Raw genomic sequence first — 26,835 nt, forward strand, 5'->3', positions numbered from 1 at the left:
CTGAGAGACACTCCTTCTCGATGGTATTATAGTTTTTCTCATGGGGAAGGAGCATCCTGCTGATATACAGGACTGGGTGCTCAAAAACGCGGTTCTCTTTGGATTCCAGGGATCCAGTGTCGTCATAAAGTGAGCCGTGCCTAGATGCTCCAGCAACTCATCTACTCGGGGTTTGGGATAAGCATCGAACTTCGATTTTTCATTGACTCGCCGAGTCGATCCATCTGGTTTATCCACTAACACAATTGAACTGTTCCACTCACTCTGGGACTCCTCTATTACCCCCAGCTTGAGCATTTCGTCAATCTACGCCTTCATTACCTGCCGTTTATGTTCAGGTATGCGGTACGGCCTCTGGTGAACTGGCGCCCCCGGCTCAATTTCAATGTGATGGTGGGCTACTCAAGTCTGCCCCGGGACGGGAGAAAACACATCAGGAAATTCCACCACCAGCGCCCGAATCTAACATTTCTGTGGTGTTAGATTGTCTGCAATCTGTACCGACCCTGTTTTTGCCAATACAGAAATATCAGGTCTGAGATCTGTGACGTCATCTGCTTGCTCAACTAACAATGCCTCCTGTTGCAACCATAGCTTCAAGAGGTTCACATGATAAATATTTTTCTCTCCGTCACCCCAACTGGCAGATCTCATAATCCGCCGTCCCAATACAGTGTGTAACCTCAAATGGTCCTTGCCACTTCGCCAGAAGTTTAGACTCAGTACTTTATCTCCTGGCTGAAATGTGCACAACCAAGCTCCCCTGTTATATTGGGTCTCCTGTCTGTGCTGAGCCTGCTGCAAATTGTCATGTGCCCACTTTCCCACAGACTCAAGACATTTTCGCAGGTCCAACACATACCGGACTGTACTGGTCGAGAGCTTCAGAGAGCTAGGAAGGAAATTAAAAGACAATACCAAAACTGTGGTATTTTTTGGGATACTGCCAACACCTTGCAAATGCATGGCTGAAATCATGGTGCACACAGCAAGGCTTCATCTTTCTTGAACATTGGAGCACATTCTACAACATGGACTATCTATATAGGTGGTACGGACTGCACTTAAATAAAAAGGGAACCAATCTACTCAGAGAAAGGATCCACGAGAAGGTTCAGAAGCATTTAAACTAGAAAGGAAGGAGGGAGAAAACAAAAAAACAGAAGAGAGACCACATCAAAACAAGGGAAACAACTCAGGTAAGACAGCCATTAACCCTTTGCGGTCGTATGTCGGACCTGGTCCGACATTGCAATTTTCCCTTTCCGGTCCAATGTTGGACCCTGTCCGACATCATCAAAAAGACGTAAAAAACAGATCTCTAGTTGTTTTTTCTCCAGAAAAAGCAGAGAAAACCATTCAATGGCCGTGAGACCGATAGGAGCTGAGAGAAGCCGAAAAAAAAGGGGGCGTATCTCATTAATACAGATAGCTCCGGCACCACATAGATAACACGGACATAAACAAACAAGATAGCTGCTTCTGCATCCAGCGCAGCGCTCAAAGAATATCACAGACATTTGCTGAGCTTTTTTAGATGTTATACTAATAAAATAATGACTTGGATCACATCATTGAGGGGTTTGGTGATAAAACGAGTATTCAGGAGATGATTTATCGGTATGCACTATCATTTTGAATGACCTTTGCTGCTGCAATAGTGTTTGCCATTCCTCCTATTTTTGTGTTGTCTGCAAATTTAACGAGTTTGCTTACTACACCAGAATCTAAATCATTAATGTAGATTAGGAATAGCAGAGGACCTAATACTGATCCCTGTGGTACACCACTGGTTACCTCACTCCATTTTGAGGTTTCTCCTCTAATCAGTACTTTCTGTTTACTACATGTTAACCACCCCATAATCCATGTGCATGCATTTCCTTGAATCCCTACTGCGTTCAGTTTGAGAATTAATCTTTTATGCAGGACTTTGTCAAAAGCTTTCTGGAAATCTAAATAAACCATGTCGTATGCTTTGCAGTTATCCATTTTCAATGTTGCATCCTCAAAAAAGTCAAGTAGGTTAGTTAGACACGATCTCCCTTTCCTAAAACCATGCTGACTGTCTCCCAGGATATTGTTACCATATAGGTAATTTTCCATTTTGGATCTTATTATATTTTCCACAAGTTTACATATAATAGAAGTCAGGCTTATTGGTCTGTAGTTACCTGGTTCGGTTTTGTCTCCCTTTTTGTGGATCGGTATTACGTTTGCAATTTTCCAGTCTGTCGGTACAACCCCTGTGTCTAGAGACTGTTGCATGATCTTGGTTAGCGGTTTGTAAATAACTTCTTTCATTTCTTTGAATACTATTGGGAGGATCTCATCTGGCCCAGGGGATTTGTTTATTTTAAGAGCTCCTAGTCCATTTAAAACTTCTGCCTCTGTTATGCTAAAGTTATTTAAAATTGGATAGGAACAGGTCGACATGTGGGGCATGTTGTCCATGTCCTCCTTTGTAAAAACCTGTGAAAAGTAATCATTTAATATATTTGCTATTTTTTTTCTTCATCTATGATTTTGCCATTTGTGTCTCTAAAGCCCGCTGCACACAGCCCAACTCGAGCCCTCATCTCATCTGAGTATGCACAGATTTTGCGATCAGTTGTGCTCAGTTTTGGTTTGATGTCACAATTGAATTTTTCCCGACTGGGTGTCGCACACTGCTAAGACTGAATTAGACGGACCACAACTAGATCCTGGTGATTACTATGTATGCAAATGTAATTAATACTGCCCTGTACACATTTTTGTATTAACTTAGCCCAACATAGCTAAGTTAATACAAAAATGGCATCGTAGGCTGATTAGACGGCTGAGACAGCGCTGCGAGGCAACCAAAAGAAGCGCTTAGCCTATTAATTAATTGACCATTTACACCATGCAAACGTTTCAGGCAGTGTTTGACTTTTTGTATAGCTTGTCTACTACACTTTAGCCTGTGGTAAATAAAATCCAACCTGTTGATTTTTTATTTGACTTTGGCGTTTTTTTTGTTTTTTTTTTCTCAGCGTGTAGATCTAGGGGCTTGTGATTTGTGACCTATGGAGATCGACACACCGGTTACTTCTGTTTTAGTGCAGTAAGAAAATATAGGCTGCCAGTAGATTGATAACACTATGTAACACAATTTTTGTTCTGGGTAGTAAGTGTTATTTCCTAATTGCTTTTGCCTCAAAAGTATAGAAAATGGCTATTATTCCCCACAAACTTTGCTTTTGTGACCAGGGCAGTGATATTTTGAAATTTACCTATTTTCCAGAACATTTCAGACAGATTCAGTGCTGAGTAAATTTGGAGTAACTTTTGAGGCATAAGCAATTAGGAAATAACACTTACTACCCAGGAACCAAAAAAAAAAAATAAAAAAATTGTTACACGGTGTAATAAAAAGGTAAATTGATAATTTACCTTTGATTAGTAAACGCCAAAAAAAAACCTATTCAAATGTGCACATATCTGATATTTTTGAATTCGGGACACTCGGAGCAATTCAAGACTAATGTATTTTTACCTGTGGAACTAAAGCTGTCAATATTCTGCCATCTTGTATGACAAGTTATATGACAAGCTACGTCACTTAAACCTGCTTCACCATTGGTTGACACCCTTATGACTAATCGGTCTCAGTCAGTCTTGGTCGGCAACCGCTGCACACAGACAAACTGATCACATGTGAACGAAACTGCGTCTGAAAAAGATTCAACATGTTCAATCTTCAAATCTGAAGACATCCCGACTGAAATCTGCATAATCTTGGTTTTAAGGGCACACACACTGATACGATTCATCCAAACTCTGTACGGCCAGTTGAGATGAGATGAGTTGGGACGGCTTGAGTCGGGCTGTGTGCGGCGGGCTTTAGACATTTAACCTCCTCTTTGAATGTTCTCTTGCTGTTATAATATTGGAAAAACATTTTGGAATTGGTTTTAACCCCCTTAGCAATATTGATTTCTATCTCTCTCTCGGCCTTTCTAACTTGCGTTTTTCAGTTCCAAGTACTCTTTCTGTGTACTTTGTTTTTGGTCCCTTTTTAAACGCTCTGTAAAGTGCCTTTTTTCGCTGAATATTTTTTTTAATTGATCTATTAAACCATTTTGGCCATTTTGTTTTAGATTTAGATTTGTCTACTTTTGGGATGTAAGTGTTTTGCACATCCATTACTACATTTTAAAAAAAACAGCCATCCTTTTTCTGTGGATGTTTTCTCTATTTTACTCCAATCTACTTCTGTTAGTCTCTGTTTCATACCTTCATAGTTTGCTTTTCTAAAATTGTAAACCTTAGCTTTAGTCCTTACTTTTGGGGTTTTAAAAAATACTTCATATGAGACCATGTTGTGGTCTGAGTTTGCCAATGGCTCTCTGACCTCCGTTTTAGTTATTCTGTCTTCATTATTTGAAAAGACTAAATCAAGGCATGCCTCCCCTCTAGTTGGTGCCTTGACAAATTGCGTTAGGAAGCAGTCATTTGTCATTTCCACCATTTCAATTTCGTCCGTCGTGCTCCCCACCGGGTTCTCCCATTTTACACGGGGGAAGTTGAAATCCCCCTTTAGTATGGCTTATTTTCTACACGCATTTCGAAAGTCATTGTATAACAGATTATTTTGCTCAGCATCTGAACTTGGCGGTCTATAGCATGCTTCCTCTTTCTTAGCTAATAGGGAGGATGGGGCCGTCACAGCACCCAACCAATCTTTGAACTGCTCGCAGTCCCGCCCCAGAACTACAGGCAGTGGCAACCGAGAACTACAGGCACTGGCAGAGGTGATGCAGCAAAGTGGAGGAGGTAGGGAGGATGGAGGAAACTGAAAAGCAAGACAAGAATTAAGGAGTTGGCTACAATTTAAATAGGGTGACTAACAGGTAATTTTAGGGTATTTTAGCAGGATGACACAAGGGAGGTGCCGCAGTTTCAGTCCTCCGAAATACACCAAGGTTATATGTGTGCCTGCATTGTTCACCTATGGGGCAGTCAATCTGTAGTTTGCAGAAACAGAACCGTTTTTATAGTTCAGAAAGGTGCCCGAGGACAAATTGTGATGTTCATTTGCAACGTAACCAGACTCACTATGTTGCTATGGTCTAGAAAATTACCTCCAACCTATTATCTTTTCAAAGGAACAGCTGAAAATTAAAAAAATGAAATTACTGCAGCAGGCTATTTCTACTGACAAAAGCAACAAAAATGAAAAGGTTAAAACCAAAAATCTGAATTGAACACAATATGTTCACAGGTGCTGCTGACAGCAGCGGCAACAGCAATGGAGATGCACAGGATGAACCAACCGAGCAACAGCCTTGTGCAGTTTTTAAAATGTTTGAAAAACAATCCAGAAAAGCAGGGATAAATGAAGACACATGTTGCGCGTTCAGTTCCGTACCCACATGTATGTTGCCAGAACACAGCTGAGATGAAAGCAGGAGGAGACCCCACTAAAACTTTTGTAATACTGAAATATACAGGCTTCCTGAAAAGCATATGAAATCTGGTGGTAGTGGATCACAGTAAATCAGTGAGACTGTTTAAGAATTACTGCAACCAATGACATAGAATAAACAAATGCATCATGATGTCCTGTTCATCACAGCAGTAACACTAGGAAAATGTGGTTTACTAAGATATGCTAAATTAAAATGCATCAACTAAAATATATTTCATGGTATATCATTTGTATACAGTGCTAAGTTAGTTGTAAATAAAATGCATAATGTAACTTATGTAAGATTTGTAAAATGTTATATGTAATAAAAATATATACCTGCAATGCAGTAGTTAATAGGTATTTAGCAGTGAATCATACTGATCATTTCTAGGAAAAAAAAACCAAAACACCTACTCAATTTAATCACATAGCTGAGCCTACAGCTCAGTAGCAGTGTGGAGTAGTGGTTAGGGCTCTGGACTCTTGACCGGAGGGTTGTGAGTTCAATCCCCAGTGGGGGACACTGCTGTTGTACCCTTGAGCAAGGTACTTTACCTAGATTGCTCCAGTAAAAAAAAAAAAACCCAACTGTATAAATGGGTAATTGTATGTAAAATAATGTGATATCTGTATAATGTGAAATAATGTATAATGTGATATCTTGTAACAATTGTAAGTCGCCCTGGATAAGGGCGTCTGCTAAGAAATAAATAATAATAATAATATCTAGTACATCTTGGCAAAGCTGAACTTCAGTCAAGCGCTTTACTGGAATCACTATTTAAAGAATTATCCAACTTTTTGATTATGCACCTTTAAAAAAATGATGTATGCTGAAGTGTGTTGTTTGATTTTGCTGCACCTGCAAATGTTAATATTAAAGTATTTATTATATTCTTGAGTTCTGAAGTTGTCTTGTTTGATTGCCTGCAATTATTTATAGTAAGCCCTTGATCATAATTGCAAACGTCTGAGCTATACCACGCTAATAGAGACTAACCGCCACACACAAAATGTACACAAACAAAAGAGCAAACTAAAATGCTTTCAATCACTAAATTAAAGGGAACTCCTGCTCTTTTTAGTGAAGGAACACACCGCTCTGTCTGCCAAGATAATTACATCTTTCTTTGAAAACAATTTGCTTGGAATATCTATGCTTAGCACCGTCATTGGTAAGTCAAAAAGGGCTGGTATCTATCAGGCAATCCACATCCAATGAAGTTCACGTTTAAGTGGCAATGTCTCACCTTGTGTGGTTTTTAAATTTCAGGAAGTAATGCAAACAGTCAATGCACTGATGAGGGCCTGGTCCGTCACAGCCACCGTCGCTACATTCTGTGTCACAAGGTCCTTTAGGGAGAAAAAATGTTTTATTTGGTCAGAGACCCCCCCCTGTGTGGAGAACACAAGGTGAAAAACTATACATTTTACGAATGGGTTATCCATTATCCATACTGTGTGTGTGTGTGTATATAATATAAATATATATATATATATATATATTATAGGGCAGCAGTGTGGGCAGCAGTGTGGAGTAATGTGGTTAGGGCACTGGACTCTTGACTGGAGGGTCATGGGTTCAATCCCAGGTGGGGGACACTGCTGCTGTACCCTTGAGCAAGGTACTTTACCTAGATTGCTCCAGTAAAAACCCAACTGTATAAATGGGTAATTGTATGTAAAAAGAATGTGATATCTTGTAACAATTGTAAGTCGCCCTAGATAAGGGCGTCTGCTAAGAAATTAATATATATATATATATTTTAGCTCAAAGAGCCAGCTGCCCAACGTTTCGATATGTTGTACATATCTTTCTCAAGGGAGCCTGTGTTTGAATCAAAACATTGGAGGTATTTTATATATACATATATATATATATACATACAGTACCAGTCAAAAGTTTGAGTACACTTGCTGGAAACTAGGTTTTTTTCATAATTGACAATGTTTTACGTCGTATACGTTTCTGTAAATACTTGAAAATGAAAACACATGTTACAATATACAAAACAAAACATAAGGAGTATCAAAGCAATGTTCAAGAAAATTGAAAATTGTCTCTAAATCTTGGATTCCTCAAAATAGCCACCCTTTGCCTCAATAACAGCCTCACAAACACGAGGCATTTGGTTAACAAGTTTCAGCAGGAAATCACCCGACATGTCTTCCCAGCTCTTTTGCAGCAATTCCCAGAGATTTTAGGGCACTTGTGGGTAGCTTTGCTTTGACTCTTCTGTCCAGTTCGTCCCATACAAGTTCTATGGGATTGAGTTCTGGAGACTGGGCAGGCCAGGTCATTAGATTGAGTTGTCCTTCACTTCCCTTCTTCGCCAGATAGTTCTTGCACAACTTTGAGGTGTGTTTCGGGTCATTATCTTGCTGAAGAATGAAGGACTGCCCAACTAGCCGTAATCCTGATGGAATGGCATGCCTCTGAAATATGCTATGATAGCCATGCTGGTTGAGCTTGCTATGGACTTGGTAAAGATCACCAACTCTGTCACCAGCAAAGCAACCCCAGACCACGACACTGCCTCCTCCATGCTTGACAGTGGGAACCACACATGCAGAACTCATGCGCTCACCCTCTCTGCGTCTTACAAATACTCGGCGGTTGGACCCAAATATTTCAAATTTTGACTCATTGGTCCATCGTCCAGTTTCTGTGTTTTTTGGCCCAAGCAAGTCTCTTCCTCTTATTCTGCACTCTTAACAATGGTTTCTTTGCAGCAATTCTTCCAGTTAGGCCAGCTTCACGCAATCTCCTCTGAACAGTTGATGTTGAAACATCTGTACTTCTAGTAGCATTTAGCTGAGCTTGTATTTCAGGGGCAGTTAATCGCCGGTTTTGCAGACTTGTGACTCGAATGAACTTGTTCTCTGATTCTGAGGTCACCCTTGGCCTGCCTGACCTTGTTCGGTCCTCATGAGTGCCAGTTTCTTCAAATCATTTGATGGTCTTGGCCACAACAGTTAGAGACACTTGCAAAGTTCTTGTGATTTGTCTTAAAGATTGACCTTCATTTCTTAAGGTAATTACAGAGTAATTACAGTCTTTTTTCTTTGCTTAACTGAGCGTATTTTGCCATTTTCTGCTCCCTTACATTCAGGAATGACAAACTTGTGCCTATGCTACTTATATTTATAGTAATCATGGACCCGCACCTTAACAATAATTGTTGACAAAAGGTTAATTAGGTAACATGCTAGTTAACTCGGAGAACATCTAACAAAGACACTTTTATACTTAGGCCAGTGTTCTAACACCGTGTTATACACATTTCAGACTTTTAACTGACTTGGGCTTCAGACTGAAATCCCCTTGCTTTGGGTGACCATTTCATTGAAATTGACAAGATTTACATTTTCATTTAAAAATAACATTTTTGAATGCAATTCACTTATGATTTTCAGCTGATATAAGTACACGTATATGAAATCTTAAGTGTTTACAGACAAGTTTATACAGTTAAAAGCATAGATAATCATAAAAACCTGGTTTCAAGCAGGTGTACTCAAACTTTTGACTGGTACTGTATATATATATATATATATATATATATATATATATATATATATATATATATATATATATATATTTAGTGTTGTTTGTATGCATGAATTGTTATTTACTTATTTGCTTCTGTCATTTGATGTGGCACAACTGTAAGACTGAAGGAGGAATCTATGCTTTACAAAGATAAACTAGTGAAATTAACATTACTTTATCACTACCCCCCAAAAAATATTGGTTACAATGAATAACAAACAACTTTATTAATAATTTTGTCAAAAATATTTGACAGATAATGGTCTAGAAAAAGAGAGATCGGCAACATAACACAACACTACCCATTAGACTCTCAATCAGGAGTTGCCGTAACAACGTTTCCTTCTGCTTTGCAGTTCCTTGACCTCACCAGTGTATTCACTGTAGTCCGGTGTGGTGGTCTCCACTGGTGAACGGGGCTTCTCTACTTTCGGAGGAGCAAAGCGTGGAGAGTACGGGTGAACAGAGGTCCCATAAAGAACCAGAGACCACTCCTTAAGTTTCCCTGTAAATGGGGGTAAAAAGTGAGTACACCAATATATTAATTGAGGAGACATGCTTGGTAATTAAATTGTACTTGATTAACACAACCTACTTCATGCAAAACAGTTTGAGCAACACAGGGTTAACAACACATACTGTATTTTGTGAATGCTGTACGAAATTGTACATACATGCCCAGACCTACATGCCCACAGTTGTGTGAAACATTCTGTCCTGAATGGCAGATGTGTTTGTTACCAGGATTAATATCTAGTTACATGAATAACAGAATATTATTTTTTCCCCACTGTTAATATTGGGAGTTCCCATGCTATTAACTGAATATATTACATAACTGTTGAACATATGTTGTTGATTCCATTTGCAATAGCTATTTCTTGCCTTTAAAATTACCAGCTGTACTAACCAGTTGCTCGTTTCATGCTTGTCACACCAAATTTTGTAGTCTACTTCTCATGAATTACCTGGTGTTTTATGGCTTCTGAGTTGTGAAGGGGTATCATAGATTTCAAGGATCCAATCTCCAGCAGCCTTTTCTCCCCAGCAGTGAGTGGTCATAAATTCCCAGTTCTTAAAGCCTTCCATTGAATGATCAAATAACCTGAAGCGTAAGAACAAAAGGTTTTGTTAACAACAGCAACATATGTAGAACCAAGCACTAAAAACATCAATAAATGATTGCCAATTTTAAATAACTATTTAAATATTTGGATACATACAATACATGTATTATTAGTCAAGTTCTAGATTTAGTTTATTTTTACTGATATATCAACAACCATTTATCTTTGGCAAGGTGACCTTTCAAGATATTAAAGTGGTTGAGCAGGAATAAGTGGCTCATTGGATGAAAGATGATATTCCAAGGAGTTGTCCAAAATTATAATCAATTACAGCAAGGGTATACAGTGTGCTCTTTTTTTTCTCAACCAAAAGTATGACAAAATGACATCTCTACAGTACATTTGTATCTTTATAAACAGTACTTTTGTATCTTTATAAAACCTCTCTGCACAGGTTCCTTATTATAGTTAAGTAACAATACAGTGCTGCCTAAAAGTTGCGTTAACAACATTAGGCAGGCCAAAAGACATGACACATTACATTTGTTATTGAGAATACAATTGAGGTGCCCAAAATAGTTTCAAAATAAATATCTCTCTTTTCCAAGTTCAAGTTCTAGGTAGTTTTTTTGTTCTGGGTGCTTCAATTCTGGAGCATATGTTTTGCAAAATGAATTAACTCTCATTGATGGAAGATAATTTATAACGGCCCAAATAATTCTTGCTTACCATCAAACAACAAAAAGCTTCCGCTTAAACAAGCATTTGACTTGAAGTGGCCACTGATTTACAAGGAAACTGTTAATTATGTTTTTACTGAGATCTGATATACCTGAACGTCCAAATACGGCAACTGGTACAGAAACATAAATATTCACATTGGGCATCAACACATCTTTAATTGTACCTATAATACCTGCTATAATAAAGCTACGTAGATCTGAACCAGTGTAGAAAATCATCAAAATAACGATTGCCTTAATTTGTATAAACAAGTACAGTACAACACACTTATAACCTTCAGCTGAGACTGAAGCAGAGTAGAAATGCGAATCTATGGAGCCAAATCTCTGTATAACCTTGCCAGCCTGCCCATTGTAAATAGAAATATTAAACACTTTCTGCCACATGTGGATTTCTGCTGGTTTTATCAACTTTGATTAAAAAGAGCTGACATTTTTCAAGTCTGTTGGTTGGTAAGTGTAAACAATGTATTGTATACTAAATGTGATAATCAATGCATATCAATGATCTTTTTCTGATGGATTTTGTATTTTTTTTTTTGGTAGGCAATTGGTAGATGCTTTTAAACCCTACATGGGGATGGTTTTCTCCTTTGCTTAAACTAAAGCGTTATACAATACACTGGATTTGACAGCTTCCCTTAAAATATATTGTTTTGTGACCACTAGATGGCCTTTGAACACTACCCATCAATAAAGGTTGTCTCCCTTGACCACCACCTAAAATAAAGTGAGATCTTATTTAACACTGGCTGGGAGGCAGGGTCCCAATAAAAACACCTGGAACCTTGGTGCAAACTAAAGAAACATAACATTTTGTATTACGAGCAGAAATGGAAGTTGTATCAACCTTTACTTATTTATCGATTTATTAAGAGAATGACAGTGGATTTGATAATTAAGCAAGCTAAATCAACATCACTAAACTGTATATTTGTAATAGGAATGAAAGGAAAAACACATGAAAGGTTGGCGGTAGGATATGTGGTTGTTTAGATCATTGGAAATAAAAAGCCAGTATATTTTTTACATATTTCTAATAGGTGTATTTAAGGTCAAACAACTGGAGCAAACAAGGGGATTCCTTTAAGAAAATGCATTGTGATAAAAGAGTGTGCAGAACTCTGAGACCAGGTTTCTCTGTATTTGGATAAGACTTCCATTAAGCTAATTCTGTATTTCATTTTTCACATGGTCTGTCGATCTGTCTCTACCCCATTTTATTAGTTAACTCTAAAGCTCGGAGTGCCCTTTGACGTCCAATACAGCTGGATAGTTTGGCTTGCAGCCTTGGTCACTTGATTGAACTTTCACAAGCTCAGAACACTATACTGACCTTTGCAAACTTGGGACGGATACAAGTACTAAAACTACAAAGGATTAAAATGTTTCTATAATGTATAATACAATGTTAAAAGGTAAAAAAAAAAAAAAAAAGCTGGACATTTCACATTACCTGACCCTGTAAGTAGAATGAAACATTACACACAACCCAAAACAGCACATAGTTTGAGTGATGGATGTTTAAATCATGATGACCAGCTCTCTAGTTCTGGACCCTTTTATGATGTGTTCTATCCCACTAAATTAGCAACCTGACACGCAAAGGTTCTCTGCTTGCTGGGCTAATGGGTTGTCGAGCACAAGTCAAACAAGTATTTTAAAACACAGTAGTGTGCCATTGACTGCTCTGCACCTGTAGACTGGATAAACTACCCTCCTTTGAACAGCTGTTCTCTCCAGGGGATGCCTGAACTGCCTCTCAGCTGGCAAGAAAAACTGGAGAGGAAATCCAGACAGACAGACAGTCTAAACTGACTTATCAAAGCTTTCAGCCAATTCCTACTACCGGTTTACTGTGGAAAATAAATGTTCTTTTTAACTAGCCAAGCTGAAATAAAATTAGTAATAAGAAATATGCTGATATTCCGGACCCCAAAATGTTACTATGTTTTAAGAGAAGTTGCTCTTTCATTCAGCAACCTGTAATGTCTTGTGAAGGACCCAACAGAAGTTTCTGTAATAGTACCAAGTCATTCCCTCAGTGCTCCACTTATAACTAGGGGTCTACTTAAATCGCAGAAAATGTAGATATTTTTCACGGGTAGGTTATGGAATAAAATTGGGATTTCGCGGACATTTCGCAGACCTGTTTAAACATTAAATAAACCTAAGTAGACAATATTGGGCTCTAACTTCACTTTTTCTTGTGCCCCTAGCTAATTCTGCAAAAGGTTGCCTTCAAACAGGTAAAAACAATAGCGTAGGGAGTAGTATTCTGTAGTAAAGTTACTACAGCTGGCCAAAGTCCAGTATCTGGGTGCACAGTCTGGTTCAGAAGGCCTCAGGGTTGATAGGGCTGTACACTTCAAGTCTGTCCATTGTATTCCCCTTGATGTCCTGGTAACTCTGTTGCTTTGCTTTTCCTTCCACAGGTAGATTGTCTGGTGCTGTCACGGTAAGTTCACAGGGTGGACTCTGTTCCTTCAGGAGTCCTGCAGAGGAAGTGCTTCACAAGACTAGGTAAGTATTATTATTATTATTTATTTCTTAGCAGACGCCTTTATCCAGGACGACTTACAATTGTTACAAGATATCACATTATTTTTACATACAATTACCCATTTTATACAGTTGGGTTTTTACTGGAGCAATCTAGGTAAAGTATCTTGCTCAAAGGTACAGCAGCAGTGTCCCCCACCTGGGATTGATCCCACAACCCTCTGGTCAAGAGTCCAGAGCCCTAACCACTACTCCACACCGCTTTGGTTATGATCTCAGGGCTCTGGACTCCTGACCAGAGGGTCGTGGGTTCAATCCCAGCTGGGGGACACTGCTGCTGTACCCTTGAGCAAGGTACTTTACCTAGATTGCTCCAGTAAAAACCCACCTGTATAAATGGGTAATTGTATGTAAAAATAATATGATATATTGTAACTCTCCCTGGATAAGGGTGTCTTCTAATAAATAATAATAAAAAATTATAATAGTCGAAAAGGAGTGTCTGGCCATTAAACGGGCTTCTCACTCTTTACAATACTACCTGCTGGGACATTAATTTGATCTTGTCACAGACCACGCCCCACTCAAGTGGTTAAGCATGATGAAGGACCGGTTTAAACATTAACTAAACATAAGTAGACAATATTTCAGAGCATTATAAAAGCCTACAAATAGCGGTACTTGCTTCCTTACTAAAACAGTGCTGTCATTTGTTAAAGGCAAGCATGCAACATCCCCCAGCAGTTGTTGCCGACATTCTGTCTGGTGTGGACTTGCCCATACATTGAGACTGCACGTCTGCATCCACTGAATTGGTTGGAAGTGTAAGGCAAAGCTTTGCCAAGTTATACAGATGTGGAAATCGATTGGAAACAGTCCCAAAACTCGGTTACCCAAGGGCATCTGACATACTTTAATAAAGGCAATATATGTTTGTTATGTTATTTGTTCCATCCAATAATTTATTTAATTAGTACTAAGAAAACGTGCCTATTTGGGTCTAAAATTCTAACTACGTTTAAAAAGTAAGCAGCAGGTTGTTTGAAGCGAGGTGGCTGTGCTAGATTGTACCTGTAGTACTGATTTAACTTGGCTACAACCGACAGGAATACTTTTTGTCTGCGCTGACTTTCCAGTTTGTTTTCTGTAAGCTGTTTATTTTATGTTCTGTTTAGCAGCCTCTGTAGTAACCTTTCGTTTAATGTGTGATTCTGCAACTAAATAGTGATCAGTCGTATTTTCTCCAAAGACACATTACAAGATGTGTAAAATAATTACCTCCATCTGCATGTACAGTTTCTTTGGGAAATATCTTGACACGATCATCAGCCAAAATATACTTTGCTTTTTTTTGGATGGCGAAGGAATAAAAAAAAGCCTATCTACAGAAGGAAGATACCTATTTCCCGTTGCTTGCGTTGTGCAGTAGTTCATTTAAATGAGATTTATTTTTTTTCTCCATACTTGTCCGGTATGCATTGGCCCCTAAAAGAGGTGAATTTCGCAGTGCTCCCTCAATTTCCCAATTTCCACAAAATCGTGATTTAGGTAGACCCCTGCTTATAACAGATTGTGTTAGAACTTAGTGCTGTTTGCAATGTATTTAAGTTGTAGGCCCTTAGGAAGTTTATCTGATCAAAACCGACCCTGTAATAAAGTATACACAATGTAAAAGATAATGTACAATGTTTCTAGTCCAGAAGATTTTTGCTTTGTTTAACGTACTACACGTTAAATTCAGGACAGTAAACAAAGCCAATGAAGCACATGCTTTTGAATGATACTGTCAATTGTTTTAGCTTCAGCACTGATAAGAGCTCCTACTTGCAGGTAATTACTTTTTGGCTTGTGTGGCGGAGTGTCCCGCCCCTATGTATTATTATTTGTATTTTTGTTTGCGGCGCGGATAAAAGCGCTGCGTCTTTTTGTTATTGTTTTTATATTGATAATTTAAAACCCTGTGAGGATGCATGACTGATCAGCTACTGATTATTTAACTAGCTGACAGTCATGCATCCTTACCAAACGCGTGCAGACTGTGGCCGAGGGATAATAAGATAATTAACAGCTAGTTAACCCCTCGGCCAGAGTATAAGAACCGGCAGCTGTCCGTGCTGCGGGGTTGGTTGTTGAGTGTACAGAGGAGAGTACGGAGAGCGGAGAGAGCAAGGAGACAATACAATTGCTAAAACGTGCTGGATTAGCCAGCACGACACTTACTTGTTTGTCTGTTTATTTGTTTGGCCCTCGTGCCCTTTGGTTTCTGTTTTTTGTTTAAATCTTTTGTTTGTTTATTTATTAAATACGCTGAATGCAGATGCATTCAGCTTCACCCGCCCATCCATTGTTTGGTTTCTGTACTTCCTGGTCCGTGACATCATCACACCTCACCACTGCGAGCCAGCCTACCACAGCTAGAAATCAAGCAAACACTGCAATCTGAGGAAAACTGGTGAAAGGGCTGCAATGGCCACCTCTATGTGATGTTTCATATAGTGTAAAATGGTGGGATTTCACAGCTTTCATACCGGCAATGCATCAAAATAGAAGCGATCTGCACATGTAAAACTGATGTTAGAAGATGTAGCAGAAAATAAGTTACAGGCACTTAAATTAACTTTAAATATATGGTCAGCTTTTTTCTTTGTGGAGGTTTAAAAAAAAAAAAAATAACACACATCCGCTGTAAATAATTATTTCTTTAGTAAAAGAAGTGAATAACATTAGGCTAGAACTCCATTATAGTGCTTAAACTACTGTTTTTGTTTGCCCTTTATGTATTTCTTACATGTTTGTACCTCCATTAAAGTTTAAAAATGATCATCATTTCTAACATCCTTCTTTTATAAAGAACTGGTTTGCACAGTCCCTTGGAGTCTGCTATATGTAGAGTGCACTTTCCTCACAATACTGGCTAAAATTTAATCTGGGTTTTCTCAGTGTCGGCTAAAAGGTGTGTTTATAAATGTAAGACATGTATGTTTTACCAATTATGTGCAGGAAAAAAAAAAACTATATAAAAGGCTTATTTGCAAATGCAAAATAATTGCTTAAACCAATTACATATTTGAACCAGGTAGAGAAGCAGTCTGTCCTTTTCTTTATTTGCATTTTTTTTTTTTTTTTAGATATCCCTCTGGTTGTGTGCCCTGTCTTGAGTCCCAGATGGGGGGTAAGCTTTACAATTTCTATATTTACATTCCTAAAGTAGCGTTTACATCATTAATTTAAAGTTGTTAAATCAGAAATAGTTTGTCATCAGGTAGCGAGCGGTCTTTAAAAAAGTATATATATAGTTCTAAAACTTTTGACCGGTAGTGTATATATATGTGTGTATATATATATATATATATATATATATATATATATATATATATATATATATATATATTAGCTCAAAGAGCCAGCTGCCCAAAGTTTCGATATGTTGTACATATCTTTCTCAAGGGAGCCTGTGTTTGAATCAAAACATTGGAGGTATTTATAGGTGTTTGACAGCACGACAACTACTTGTTATTGTTTATATTCAAATCCATGGTTTATTCTTACATTATGCAATGGTATTCTATATAGTGACATAATTTTTACTTATATCTTTAAATAATGTATTAATTCTAATTAACATTATTTTATATAAACATATACTGATTTGGCCTCTCTAGCGCATCAGCATGCACAACTTTTGCATGAATTTGGTTATTTATTCATTTAAATGTTATATATTAGTTCATTCTTTTCTGTTGGGGTCCCGCTGGCATAATAGTGTTCAGTCTATTTATCCATTTACTTAATTTTATTCTTCTATAAGTTGCATTGTCTAACTTTAGCTGTTCTAATACTACAAACTTTATATCATTTATCTCACATCCTTGACTAGTGAAGTGCTGTACCACTGGTTCATTCATTTTTTTTTTGTATTTCTAATTAATGAAAGGTGGTTCTGAATTATTTTTATATAAAGTTGTTCCAGTCTCTCCAACATATTTTATTTCATCACATTTTTCACAGGTTATTCCATAAACAACATTGCTATTTTTACAGTAGGCATAAGTTTTTAGTGGATATGTGTTGTTCTTATGTTTAATAATATTTTTACTTTTGTCCATGTATTTACACAATTTATATGTACTAGTGTAAGTATTTGTAGAACCTATTCTGTCAATTATTATTTTATGTTTATTGTGAACTAAAATATCACCTAAATTAGCTTCTCTTTTGAATGCTACAGCTAGAGCCTTAATGTTTCTGAATTATGTAGAATCCGCAAGTGTTTCCAAACTATCTTAGAAATATTGGGCAAAAGTTTAGAGTAAGTCATTACTAATGGGACTCTTTTGACCTTTTTATCTCTATTTTTATATTTTTTTATAGTAGATCATCCACTTTTATTAACTCTGTCTCTATAATTCTTTCTTTGTCTCCTCTATTTTTAAGATTTGTTTTTAATACATTTCTTTGTTTTACATAATCACTTTCTTTTGAGCATATTCTTCGTATTCTTACTCCTAGACCCTTTGGGATTGCCTTTTTAGTGTGTATTGGATGTGCAGAGGACATGTGTAAATACTAGTGCATGTCAGTAGGTTTACAGAAGAGGTCAGTCTCAACTGAACCTTCTTCAAGTTGGTATCTAAAAATTATGTTTATTTTTTTGTCCATCTACCTTAATATTACTGTGCATTTAATTTGCCATTTTAAGAAACTGGAAGAGAGATTCTTCTCCATGTGTCCAAACCCCAAAAATATCATCTACAAACCGAATGTATTCTAAAGGTTCTCTTTCCGATTTTCTAAGTAATTGTTCTTCCCATTTCCCCATGTATGTACTGGCAAAATGCAATTCAGATCCTATTGCTGTACCATCGTTTTGTTTGTAATTTTTATCAACAAAAGTAAAATAACTGTTTTCCAAAACTACGTTGATCACGTTTAGCACCTCTGCTGTTGGTATTGATTTATCTAGTCTATTATCTAGTGCTTTTTGACAAGCTTCTAAAGTTTCTATATGAGGGACACTTGGGTACAAGGATTTTACATCCATGCAAAATAAAATCGTATTCTCTGGAAGGTTGTGCTTTAGTGTTACAGGTCTTTTTAAAAATGGTGTTGTATCTTTAACATAGCTTGGTAATTTCTCAACGTGTGATTTAGGTTGTTTTTCTGCTATTTCAGCTATTATGTGTGTTGGATTATCAATTGTGCTGACCATCATTCGCCTGTTTTTGCATTATGTGGCTGCATGTATTTTTTTTAAATTATAGTCTCTTATACTTTTTTTAAGTATAGTCTCTCCGCAATTTCCTTAACCTCTTTTACAGATTTATTGATCTTATTATATATATATATATATATATATATATATATATATATATATATATATATATATATATATATATATAAAAACTAATAATAACCGAAAAATCTGATTGATTGTTCCTAATTAAGAAACCTCCTGAAAACACATAATTCAACCCCTTTGCCTGTAAATACATAACATATAGTATTAAACTGCAGAGTACTGTAAATACATTGAGGGCTGAACAGCACACTTTTTATTACAACAAGGCAGACGAGCATAGAATACAAGACAGAGGGACTGATTGGATAAAAGAGGTGTTTGGATAATCAAGGTTTTACTGAACTGTATTTAAAAGTAACCATTTTAAAAGCATGCATCCTAATTGCATTGCCATTATATTTTTTTTTAGCAGTACAGCAGTTAAAACAACAGCAGTTGCTGGTTACAAGCAAAACAGCTCCACCACAAAATAATCTGAAATTCTACTTTTAATTCAAAATGAGAATTGCGCCAATTGACTTCCAAAAAAACAAAATTCCTATCCCCTTTCCCATTATTAAAGTATTTTCATCAACCTAAATGATAGCTTAGAAGAACCTACTAATCATCCTTCACACTAAGAGATTTGGAGGACTAGAAGGCAGACCACAAAGATAGGATCCAACATTGATATTGGATGTCATACAGTGTCAAACAGCTGGTTATAGTTTTTAAATTTCAGTTTATACAGGCAAGTCAGGAGCAGGGCTGCAAAACATTGAATGACCCCTTAGTGAAATAGACATCAATGTGGAGTGACAGATATCATTGCAAGAAATGCATTGCACATAATTTGTTAATATGTTTTTGGCGCAAAATGTATTATTATGAAACACCTGTAAATTTGCTTTGAAGAAACCCACATTCTAATAAATCCATACTGTGTTCCCAATAGCACACCTACTGGTTGAAACGTAATAAATCATGTTCCAGATAAGTGATGGGAGCCTGTTGTGAAACAAAAATCTCATGAGACTTAAACGAGGTTCAATTTGGCAACACAAATAAGTTGGAAAACACTACTTTGCTTGACATATTTTGTCAGCATTGTATTAACACGTTCAACACTGTAATTATTCTTTTTTATGAGTGAGCCACCCACACCCCCACTAGTGACTGATACACAACCTTCTTCCTGCCTTTACTATTGGTATGTAAATACTTTTTGCTACAGGCAGAATAGCATGCATTGTGGAACAATTTACGCTTACAGTAAATAATAGCAGGTAGTTTTAACCAGCTATAAAACGTGACACCCTGTTGCATGCACCTTCATCTAGTTTCTTTAACCTCAGGCTAGGGGAGGGAGGGACTACAAAGAATGCAAATTGCCCTGGAACTTGTGATTATCAAGAGTTTGTTATAGTGGCACGTTATGGTTATGGATTTCACTTCATTTCCACGTTAATCTCAGTTTTTCAACCATTCATATCTCAGCAATGGTAGGAGGTAGAGTGATGTCCTTAAATCTTTAAACAGTCTTTGAACAGGATTAAAATTTTAAGATTAAAAGGGGGGTCAAAATTAAAAATGTCCCCTCTGTACAATACGAATTATAATGTAAATTTCAGCAGACCTGGAGAAAAAACTCTAATACCGACAGGTATGGTACTCTGTGCCGAGGTAGCGGTATCTGCTGACTTTAATTTCATACACTGGTTAGAATTTGATTGATTTTTGTGGCTTGTACATTCGAGTTTTTGATAGACTATTAAGCCAACGTCGGTTTTAGTCACATGCACATTCAAGTGTTTGACAGGTAGTGTTTTTCCATCAGGAGAATGAAAACATAGTTTCCGTCACACAGCGCCTTGTTTAAACGCCACCACACTCACATTTTGGTAACTGCAGTTTAAATGGAACCACCATCTAATGGGTTGTTTAACTTAAAGGACAACATTGTTCTATGTCATCAACTTGAACTAAAGTTAACTGCAGTCACCACTCTCACTTTTAATGATTTGATGTGGGAATGAAAAAAAACAGTAAAACCATCATCTGTATTATTGGCTAAAACATTATTCTGTTTGGATCTGCGGTGTGGTAAGTTTATGAATTTTTGGTATTAGTACTCAGTGACAATAAATATTGGGGGTTCATTTTATTGATCGAGATATGTGGTCGCTTTAGTACATGACGTAAATATCAAAGGGAATGAAAACAAAGTGTTCAGCAATTTCAAGGACTACTTTCATAATTTAAAAAAAAATAATAAAAATGAAAATAATTATTATAGTGCTGCTATATACACATAGACCTGCAGAAAAAAAAAAAAAAAAACTGTAATAGATACAGCTATAGAACTCGGCTGCGAAGCAGTGGTGTCTGCTGACTTCATTTCCTACGATGGTTAGAACTTTTTGGCTTGTACATTTGACTCTTTGTGAGAATATTGAGTCAGTCACATGGAAGAATGCCAGTGTTGTTCTGATCGGTTGTTTAGGGAACAGACTTTTCAGAACACTAGGCTTAAATTCTCTGAACACTGGCCCTGTCAGAGGGGGATATTGGCTCTCTGCAACTAAACCTCCTGCAGCTCATTTCAGGCGTCCCAGCGTCCCGATGGACTTCTGTCCCCATTCATTTCCTATGGGGTCGGATTTTTCAGACCCATGTGCTGTTGTTATTTTAATATAATGATACATGAAGTGCTACAATTATATGGATTTGACAATACAAATCGGATTTACATAATAATAAATTAATATTTCAACAGTCAAATTGAAATATTTTGTATTTCTGCTGCTTTGGTGTTTTTTATGTAAAGATTATTCACTTCAAAAAGATAAGTTGGTAACATTCTTTTTTTTTTTTTTAAAAGAATCACTGAATGCTGCCCTGCCCATCACATATCAATGCTAAAAGCCTAACCTGGATGCAGCTGAGTTATGGGTGGGATGGCATTTAATTACTTTTTTGGCTTCAAGCTGCACCATATAAGTTAATTTAATTGTCATTTTTAAAGGAATTTCCTGACTTTTTTGTGGCTTCAAGCCAAAACAACACAAAGTTCTGCTCACTCCAAGGGTGATGCTTTGAAAAAAAAAACACAGGACATCAGCAAAGATGGTGGTACTAAAATGTAAATTAAATTAAATGTTAATGTTTCCTTATTGTGCAATTGATATCATAATTACACCACTGATAACCTAGCTAACACTAAAGGAATGTCCTTTATCTTTGTCTGTATGATTCTTTCTCAAAGCAAAAATGAAGTTCTTACCTGTTTGCTAAGAGCTGGGACTTTGTTCCAGAGGGAGAGGTCAGGTAAATAGACAGATCTCCACGGCGATGGTGAGTAATGGTGATCCGCACCACAACGTGCTCCAAGTAGATGACGTGGTGGTTGGAATTATCAGCACAGCCAGGAGCTTTGTATACTGATCTGACAACATTCTCTGGACGAATAGTTCTGCAATAGAACAATGACAGGCAATGGCTCAGAAAAACAATAATATCTAAGAACCCAGGTATATCCATCACCTTTTTTATTACATTTAGGTACACTTCATGCAGTGTGTTTTTTGCCTGCGGAAAAGGTTAAGGGCATATCTATTTAGTGCAGTTTGAATGGCTTGAGTCGGAACTGGTTTTGTGCTGACATTGCAATAAATCTTATTGTACTCTAATCCCAAGGCAGGAAAAGATATTACCCTTGTGAGTTCTGCATTAAAATAGCAATCTCAAGCACTGGGACTTTTTCCATATCTTGGGACACAGCTGAAGATATTGTCTGAAAAAGGACACAGCCTACCACATTTTTTAAATGTGAAATTTCACTAAGGTGAAATAGCCAATAAATCACAACAAGGAAGCACTTTCACTCAATCAAGGTCATACACGTACAGTATATGGCCTCCTCTTGTTGTAAATTCTCTTATAAGCTTTGAGATCAGATAGTGGGTACTGGACAAGCACTGATTGACCGAATTGCCTCCTTTTGCTTGTGAATTATTTCTGTTTCCTAACTTTGATCCTCACGCTCTTTTTTAATGTTTTTACAGATTGTCAAAAATATATGAAGTATATCACAAAATCTAGGGTTATGAAAACTAATTTTCAAAAGGTACACATTTTCAACACATTTTTTAATTGTCATGCTTCTAAAGAATAAACGGCCTGAACAGACCATATTATGTACATTTCTCTTGATTAAATACCCCTCTGGTTTTATAGGGTTTTGATGGTAGTCCATATACATCTTAACACAAATACCCCACTGGGACAAATGTTGATCTTTCTGTTCTTATATCCACTTGGAAGTTGACAATGTGGCCAACTGACCACAATAAAAAAAAAGTCATACTACATTATACTGTTCAAGGTAGCAGGTGTTAAATGGGGGTTAAAAGAACACAAGGATCAAAGGGGCTGTGATGTCTAAGATACTCTTGAGTGACAAGTAGTTTTGGGTCTGATGATCAAAAGCCTGTCCATGACCCATTATGTCCTCTTGTAACCTAGTTTTTCTCTCAAATGAACTTCAAACTAACCTGATAAATCTGCAGATCAGACCAGGAAGAAGTTTATGGATTTCAGTTCTTAAAGTGGCTGGGATTAGTGTAGATGCTGTGTTTAAAGTCTGTGTGGTGTATTTGTTTTAACCTACCCCATGGTTTTCTAGTGCTTTATGATTTATGTGGGAAGGAGAGCATTCAAATACATATGACTTCAAGAAACTGCAAAAAATGTATCTGTAACAACATGTCTGGTGTGTATTCAAGAAACAGCATTTAGGGATGTAAATACATGACAGCTGTGTGATCTGAAGGGATTTTTTCATTGATTTTAGGAAGTAGTTTCACATTTGACTTCATAAAAGTGTAAATGTTTTTTTTTTTTTTTTTTTTTTTAAATTGAGTCGTTGCCAATTAGTTTTTATTATTTTCTCCCCAATTTGAAATGCCCAATTATTTTTTAGGCTCAGCTCACCGCTACCACCTCTGCGCTGACTCGGGAGGGGCGAAGATGAACACACACTGTCCACGAAGCATGGGCCGTCAGCCGCCCGCTTCTTTACACTCTGCAGACTCACCGTGCAGCCGCCTCAGAGCTACAGCGTCGGAGGACAACGCAGCTCTGGGCAGCTTACAGGCAAGCCCGCAGGCGCCTGGCCAGACTACAGGGGTCGCTGGTGCATGGTGAGCCGAGGACACCCTGGCTGACCTAGCCCTCCCTCCCCCCGGATGACGCTCGGCCAATTGAGCGCCGCCCCCTGGAGCTCCCGTCCACGGTCGGCTGTGAAATAGCCTGGACTTGAACCGGCGACGTCCAGGCTGTAGAGCGCATCCTGCACTCTAGCGAGTGCTTTTACTGGATGCGCCACTCGGGAGCCAAAAATGTTAATGTTTACCTTATTTGCCTGTCTGCACTCTCCACACATATGTGCTGAGTAGGCACAGCTTTCCACCTCTCAGCTTCCTTTACCATGGCCTCTGCGTCCATCAGTCCAAACCCATAAAGATGGCTCACTGTGAAAAGTAACACACATAAATAGGTTTACAAACTTCCAAAATAACCACTTTGTTGTAGCAGACCAAATACCAAGGTAAAAGGTAGTAGAGAGACTATTGATCCAAAAGTGTCCTTCTTTCACACAGCAAAATGGAGGTGAGTTCAGAAAACAAGGTGGCAAGTAAAATGACTTGTGTAGAAACTCTCCAGTAGAGTAATGACGCAGGACATGTGAACAGAAACATCAAAACAATTTGTAACAGGGACTGCAGCAGTAAAAATTCTAGGTTTAAAAACATGTAACTTGTATGAATACAGTCTGCTTCTTTTTAAATGTAAAAACGTCAACATTTATCTGACCTTTAATTAGGGACAGAAACTCACACACACCCTTAAGTTGTGTCGGCAGTCCAAAGACATGCTGTGAGTGAGAGCTAATGGAAGTGAATCATATACCTTTGTGGACAACTAGTATCAATTGAGTTATATGTTAGGGTTAAAGGAAAGGACAGGCACTAACACATATTTATTATTAGGACAGCGCTCCTATAAAAAAAAAAAAAGTACTTGCATGTCTTACTCCATCAACAAATCCTGAAATTGTGAGATGAACAAACGGAGTGCAAGCCTACATAAATAATTTGTTGCACAAAATAAATAAAAATAAAATTGACCACTGCCATTTCACTTTTTTTTTATCCCACCCCCAACAGATAATCGGAAGTATTGTAAAATAAGATTGTAACAACTAATGCAGCTTTAGTGACTCTTTCCCTTGTATATTTGGGTAACCTATTTTAAGTGTAGAAAATTTTCATGGAAATATTCAAACTTTTAAATAAACACGTGGTCATACAAATGCTAATGTAATGGTAAACACTGCATACACTGTCAAAATGAAAACTATATATATATATATATATATATATATATATATATATATATATATATATATATATATATATATATATAATTTTCCTAAGAATTACACTAACTTAAAAAAAAGAAAAAGAAAAGACAATCTGCCAAATTTGAAGGTATAAAACATTTGCAGATGCCAATGGAGCTTACAGATGGAAGCCATCCAGACAGCTGATATTTGGCAGCCTGTGCAAAGCCAGAACTGAAGTGGGCTTGGCTAGCAGCTGCAGGTACTGAAATGTGTCCTTATTTCAACACACAGAATAACTATGTAGTTACTAGTATTATAAAAGTTTTTTTTTTTTGTTTGTTTCGACAACTCTGTCTAGTAGCCTGTTCCAATGGTTAACCACCCGTAAGAAACTAAGTGAAGTAGAAATATGGACTGGAAATCACCCACTGTGCCCCTTCAATCCTGTCCCATGCCCAAGAGAACTGCATATCTAAACTCATATTTAGACACAACTGCCACATAACCTGACCAACATAAATCACTGATCTCAACCCAGTTGAAGACTATGAGATGAATATTGCACAATGTCATTATGAATAGTGACCTCTATATACAGCAACGTCTCCCTTTATTTTTACTGGATCTTAACAATTAGCTTTTCAACACTGAAGACATTGAAGACACGTGTTGAAACAACTGCCACTGAATTAAGTTTCTTTTATTATTTCAAAATGTAGCACTATTGAGTGTTTCATAACTATGGAAGACTTTTTCTTGTTTGAGGCGCTGTATTGTTTGTATTGCTTAAATCAAATAAAAATAATCAAAATAATACACCACCTCAACTGGTTTCTTCAGCATAAGTGCTACAGTTTAAGCTCTGAAGATTGAGTAGGATAAAAAGAATAGATGATCGTTCTGCCATGGGTAACTAAAAAAATAATCAATTTGTGGGGAAAAACAGAACCAGCCGAGGAACCGGTCCCTTGGTCCTTTAACTTATCTATAAAGAATATTAAAAAATACCTTACCCTTATAACCAGCTGCATTGGTTTTCCAATCTGGTGCGCTCAGATGGCCAGCACTTGAGGTCCTTACAATAATGTGCTGTACATCCCTCCATGTCAAGAATGGACTGAAAGGACAAAAAAACAAATAAAGCAGTCAACCCCAGGCTTCAAACCAAAGTTTGTCATTACATTTAAAGGCAGATTTAGTTTCATTACTTTTTACAAGAAAAGTATTGTATAAATGTATTTGTTGTTATTTCAGTTTAGCAGGGATAGGGTTAATAGCCAAATACACATGCAGACTGTGGCTGGGTCTTAATTGATTAATTAACAATCAATTAAGTCCAGCCATAGGTGTATATAAGGAGCTGTCTCTCTACTTGTGGCAAGATGAACCCAGGACAAGCAGCAGCAGCAGCTGCCGCCGCCAAACCAAGGACTACCTTATTTCCCAGACTGAAAGCAGGTAACTACCTCCAGAACACCCACAGAAGATTACCTGCCAGCCCAGCATCTACACCTGTGCCTGCTAACAAGGATACCATTTGTTTCCATGCTTGCTCTGTCTGGGCTCCACTGTACATAGTCTTGTCGTATTTAAAGACAGTACCATTTATTTTGTTTTTTTGTTTGTAAATAAATACGCACAAGAGTGATTAAACTGCTTCCTTTCAACTGGTATTTCTACAGCCGTTCAAGGCTGCACCACAACGCTGCCCTTTTACAGTACCCTTAATGAGTTATCCTCAGCTGCTTCAAGTTTTTCCATCTCTCCTTAATTGGCAGTCTAAGATACTAGGATGTGAATAACAAGCCAGAATTGATCTCAAGAGGGTTGCCCAGCAAGCTATTCGATA

At 37.4% G+C, this 26,835-nt stretch overlaps 1 protein-coding gene across 1 annotated transcript in view; it reads right to left on the bottom strand.

Annotated features, from left to right (window-relative positions):
• LOC117421292 (proprotein convertase subtilisin/kexin type 5-like) overlaps window positions 1–26,835 on the bottom strand; it is a 134,805-nt gene that overhangs the window by 6,776 nt on the left and 101,194 nt on the right. Inside the window, exons 10-15 of the mRNA XM_034035500.3 lie at window positions 26,000–26,103; window positions 23,994–24,111; window positions 21,864–22,052; window positions 9,959–10,095; window positions 9,361–9,495; window positions 6,688–6,790 (exon numbers count right to left, since the gene is read on the bottom strand). Coding sequence (XP_033891391.2) covers window positions 6,688–6,790; window positions 9,361–9,495; window positions 9,959–10,095; window positions 21,864–22,052; window positions 23,994–24,111; window positions 26,000–26,103 — 786 coding nt within the window. The remainder of the gene's footprint in view (window positions 1–6,687; window positions 6,791–9,360; window positions 9,496–9,958; window positions 10,096–21,863; window positions 22,053–23,993; window positions 24,112–25,999; window positions 26,104–26,835) is intronic.

Source organism: Acipenser ruthenus, chromosome 1 (genome assembly GCF_902713425.1).
Source record: "Acipenser ruthenus chromosome 1, fAciRut3.2 maternal haplotype, whole genome shotgun sequence".
Taxonomy (NCBI): domain Eukaryota; kingdom Metazoa; phylum Chordata; class Actinopteri; order Acipenseriformes; family Acipenseridae; genus Acipenser; species Acipenser ruthenus.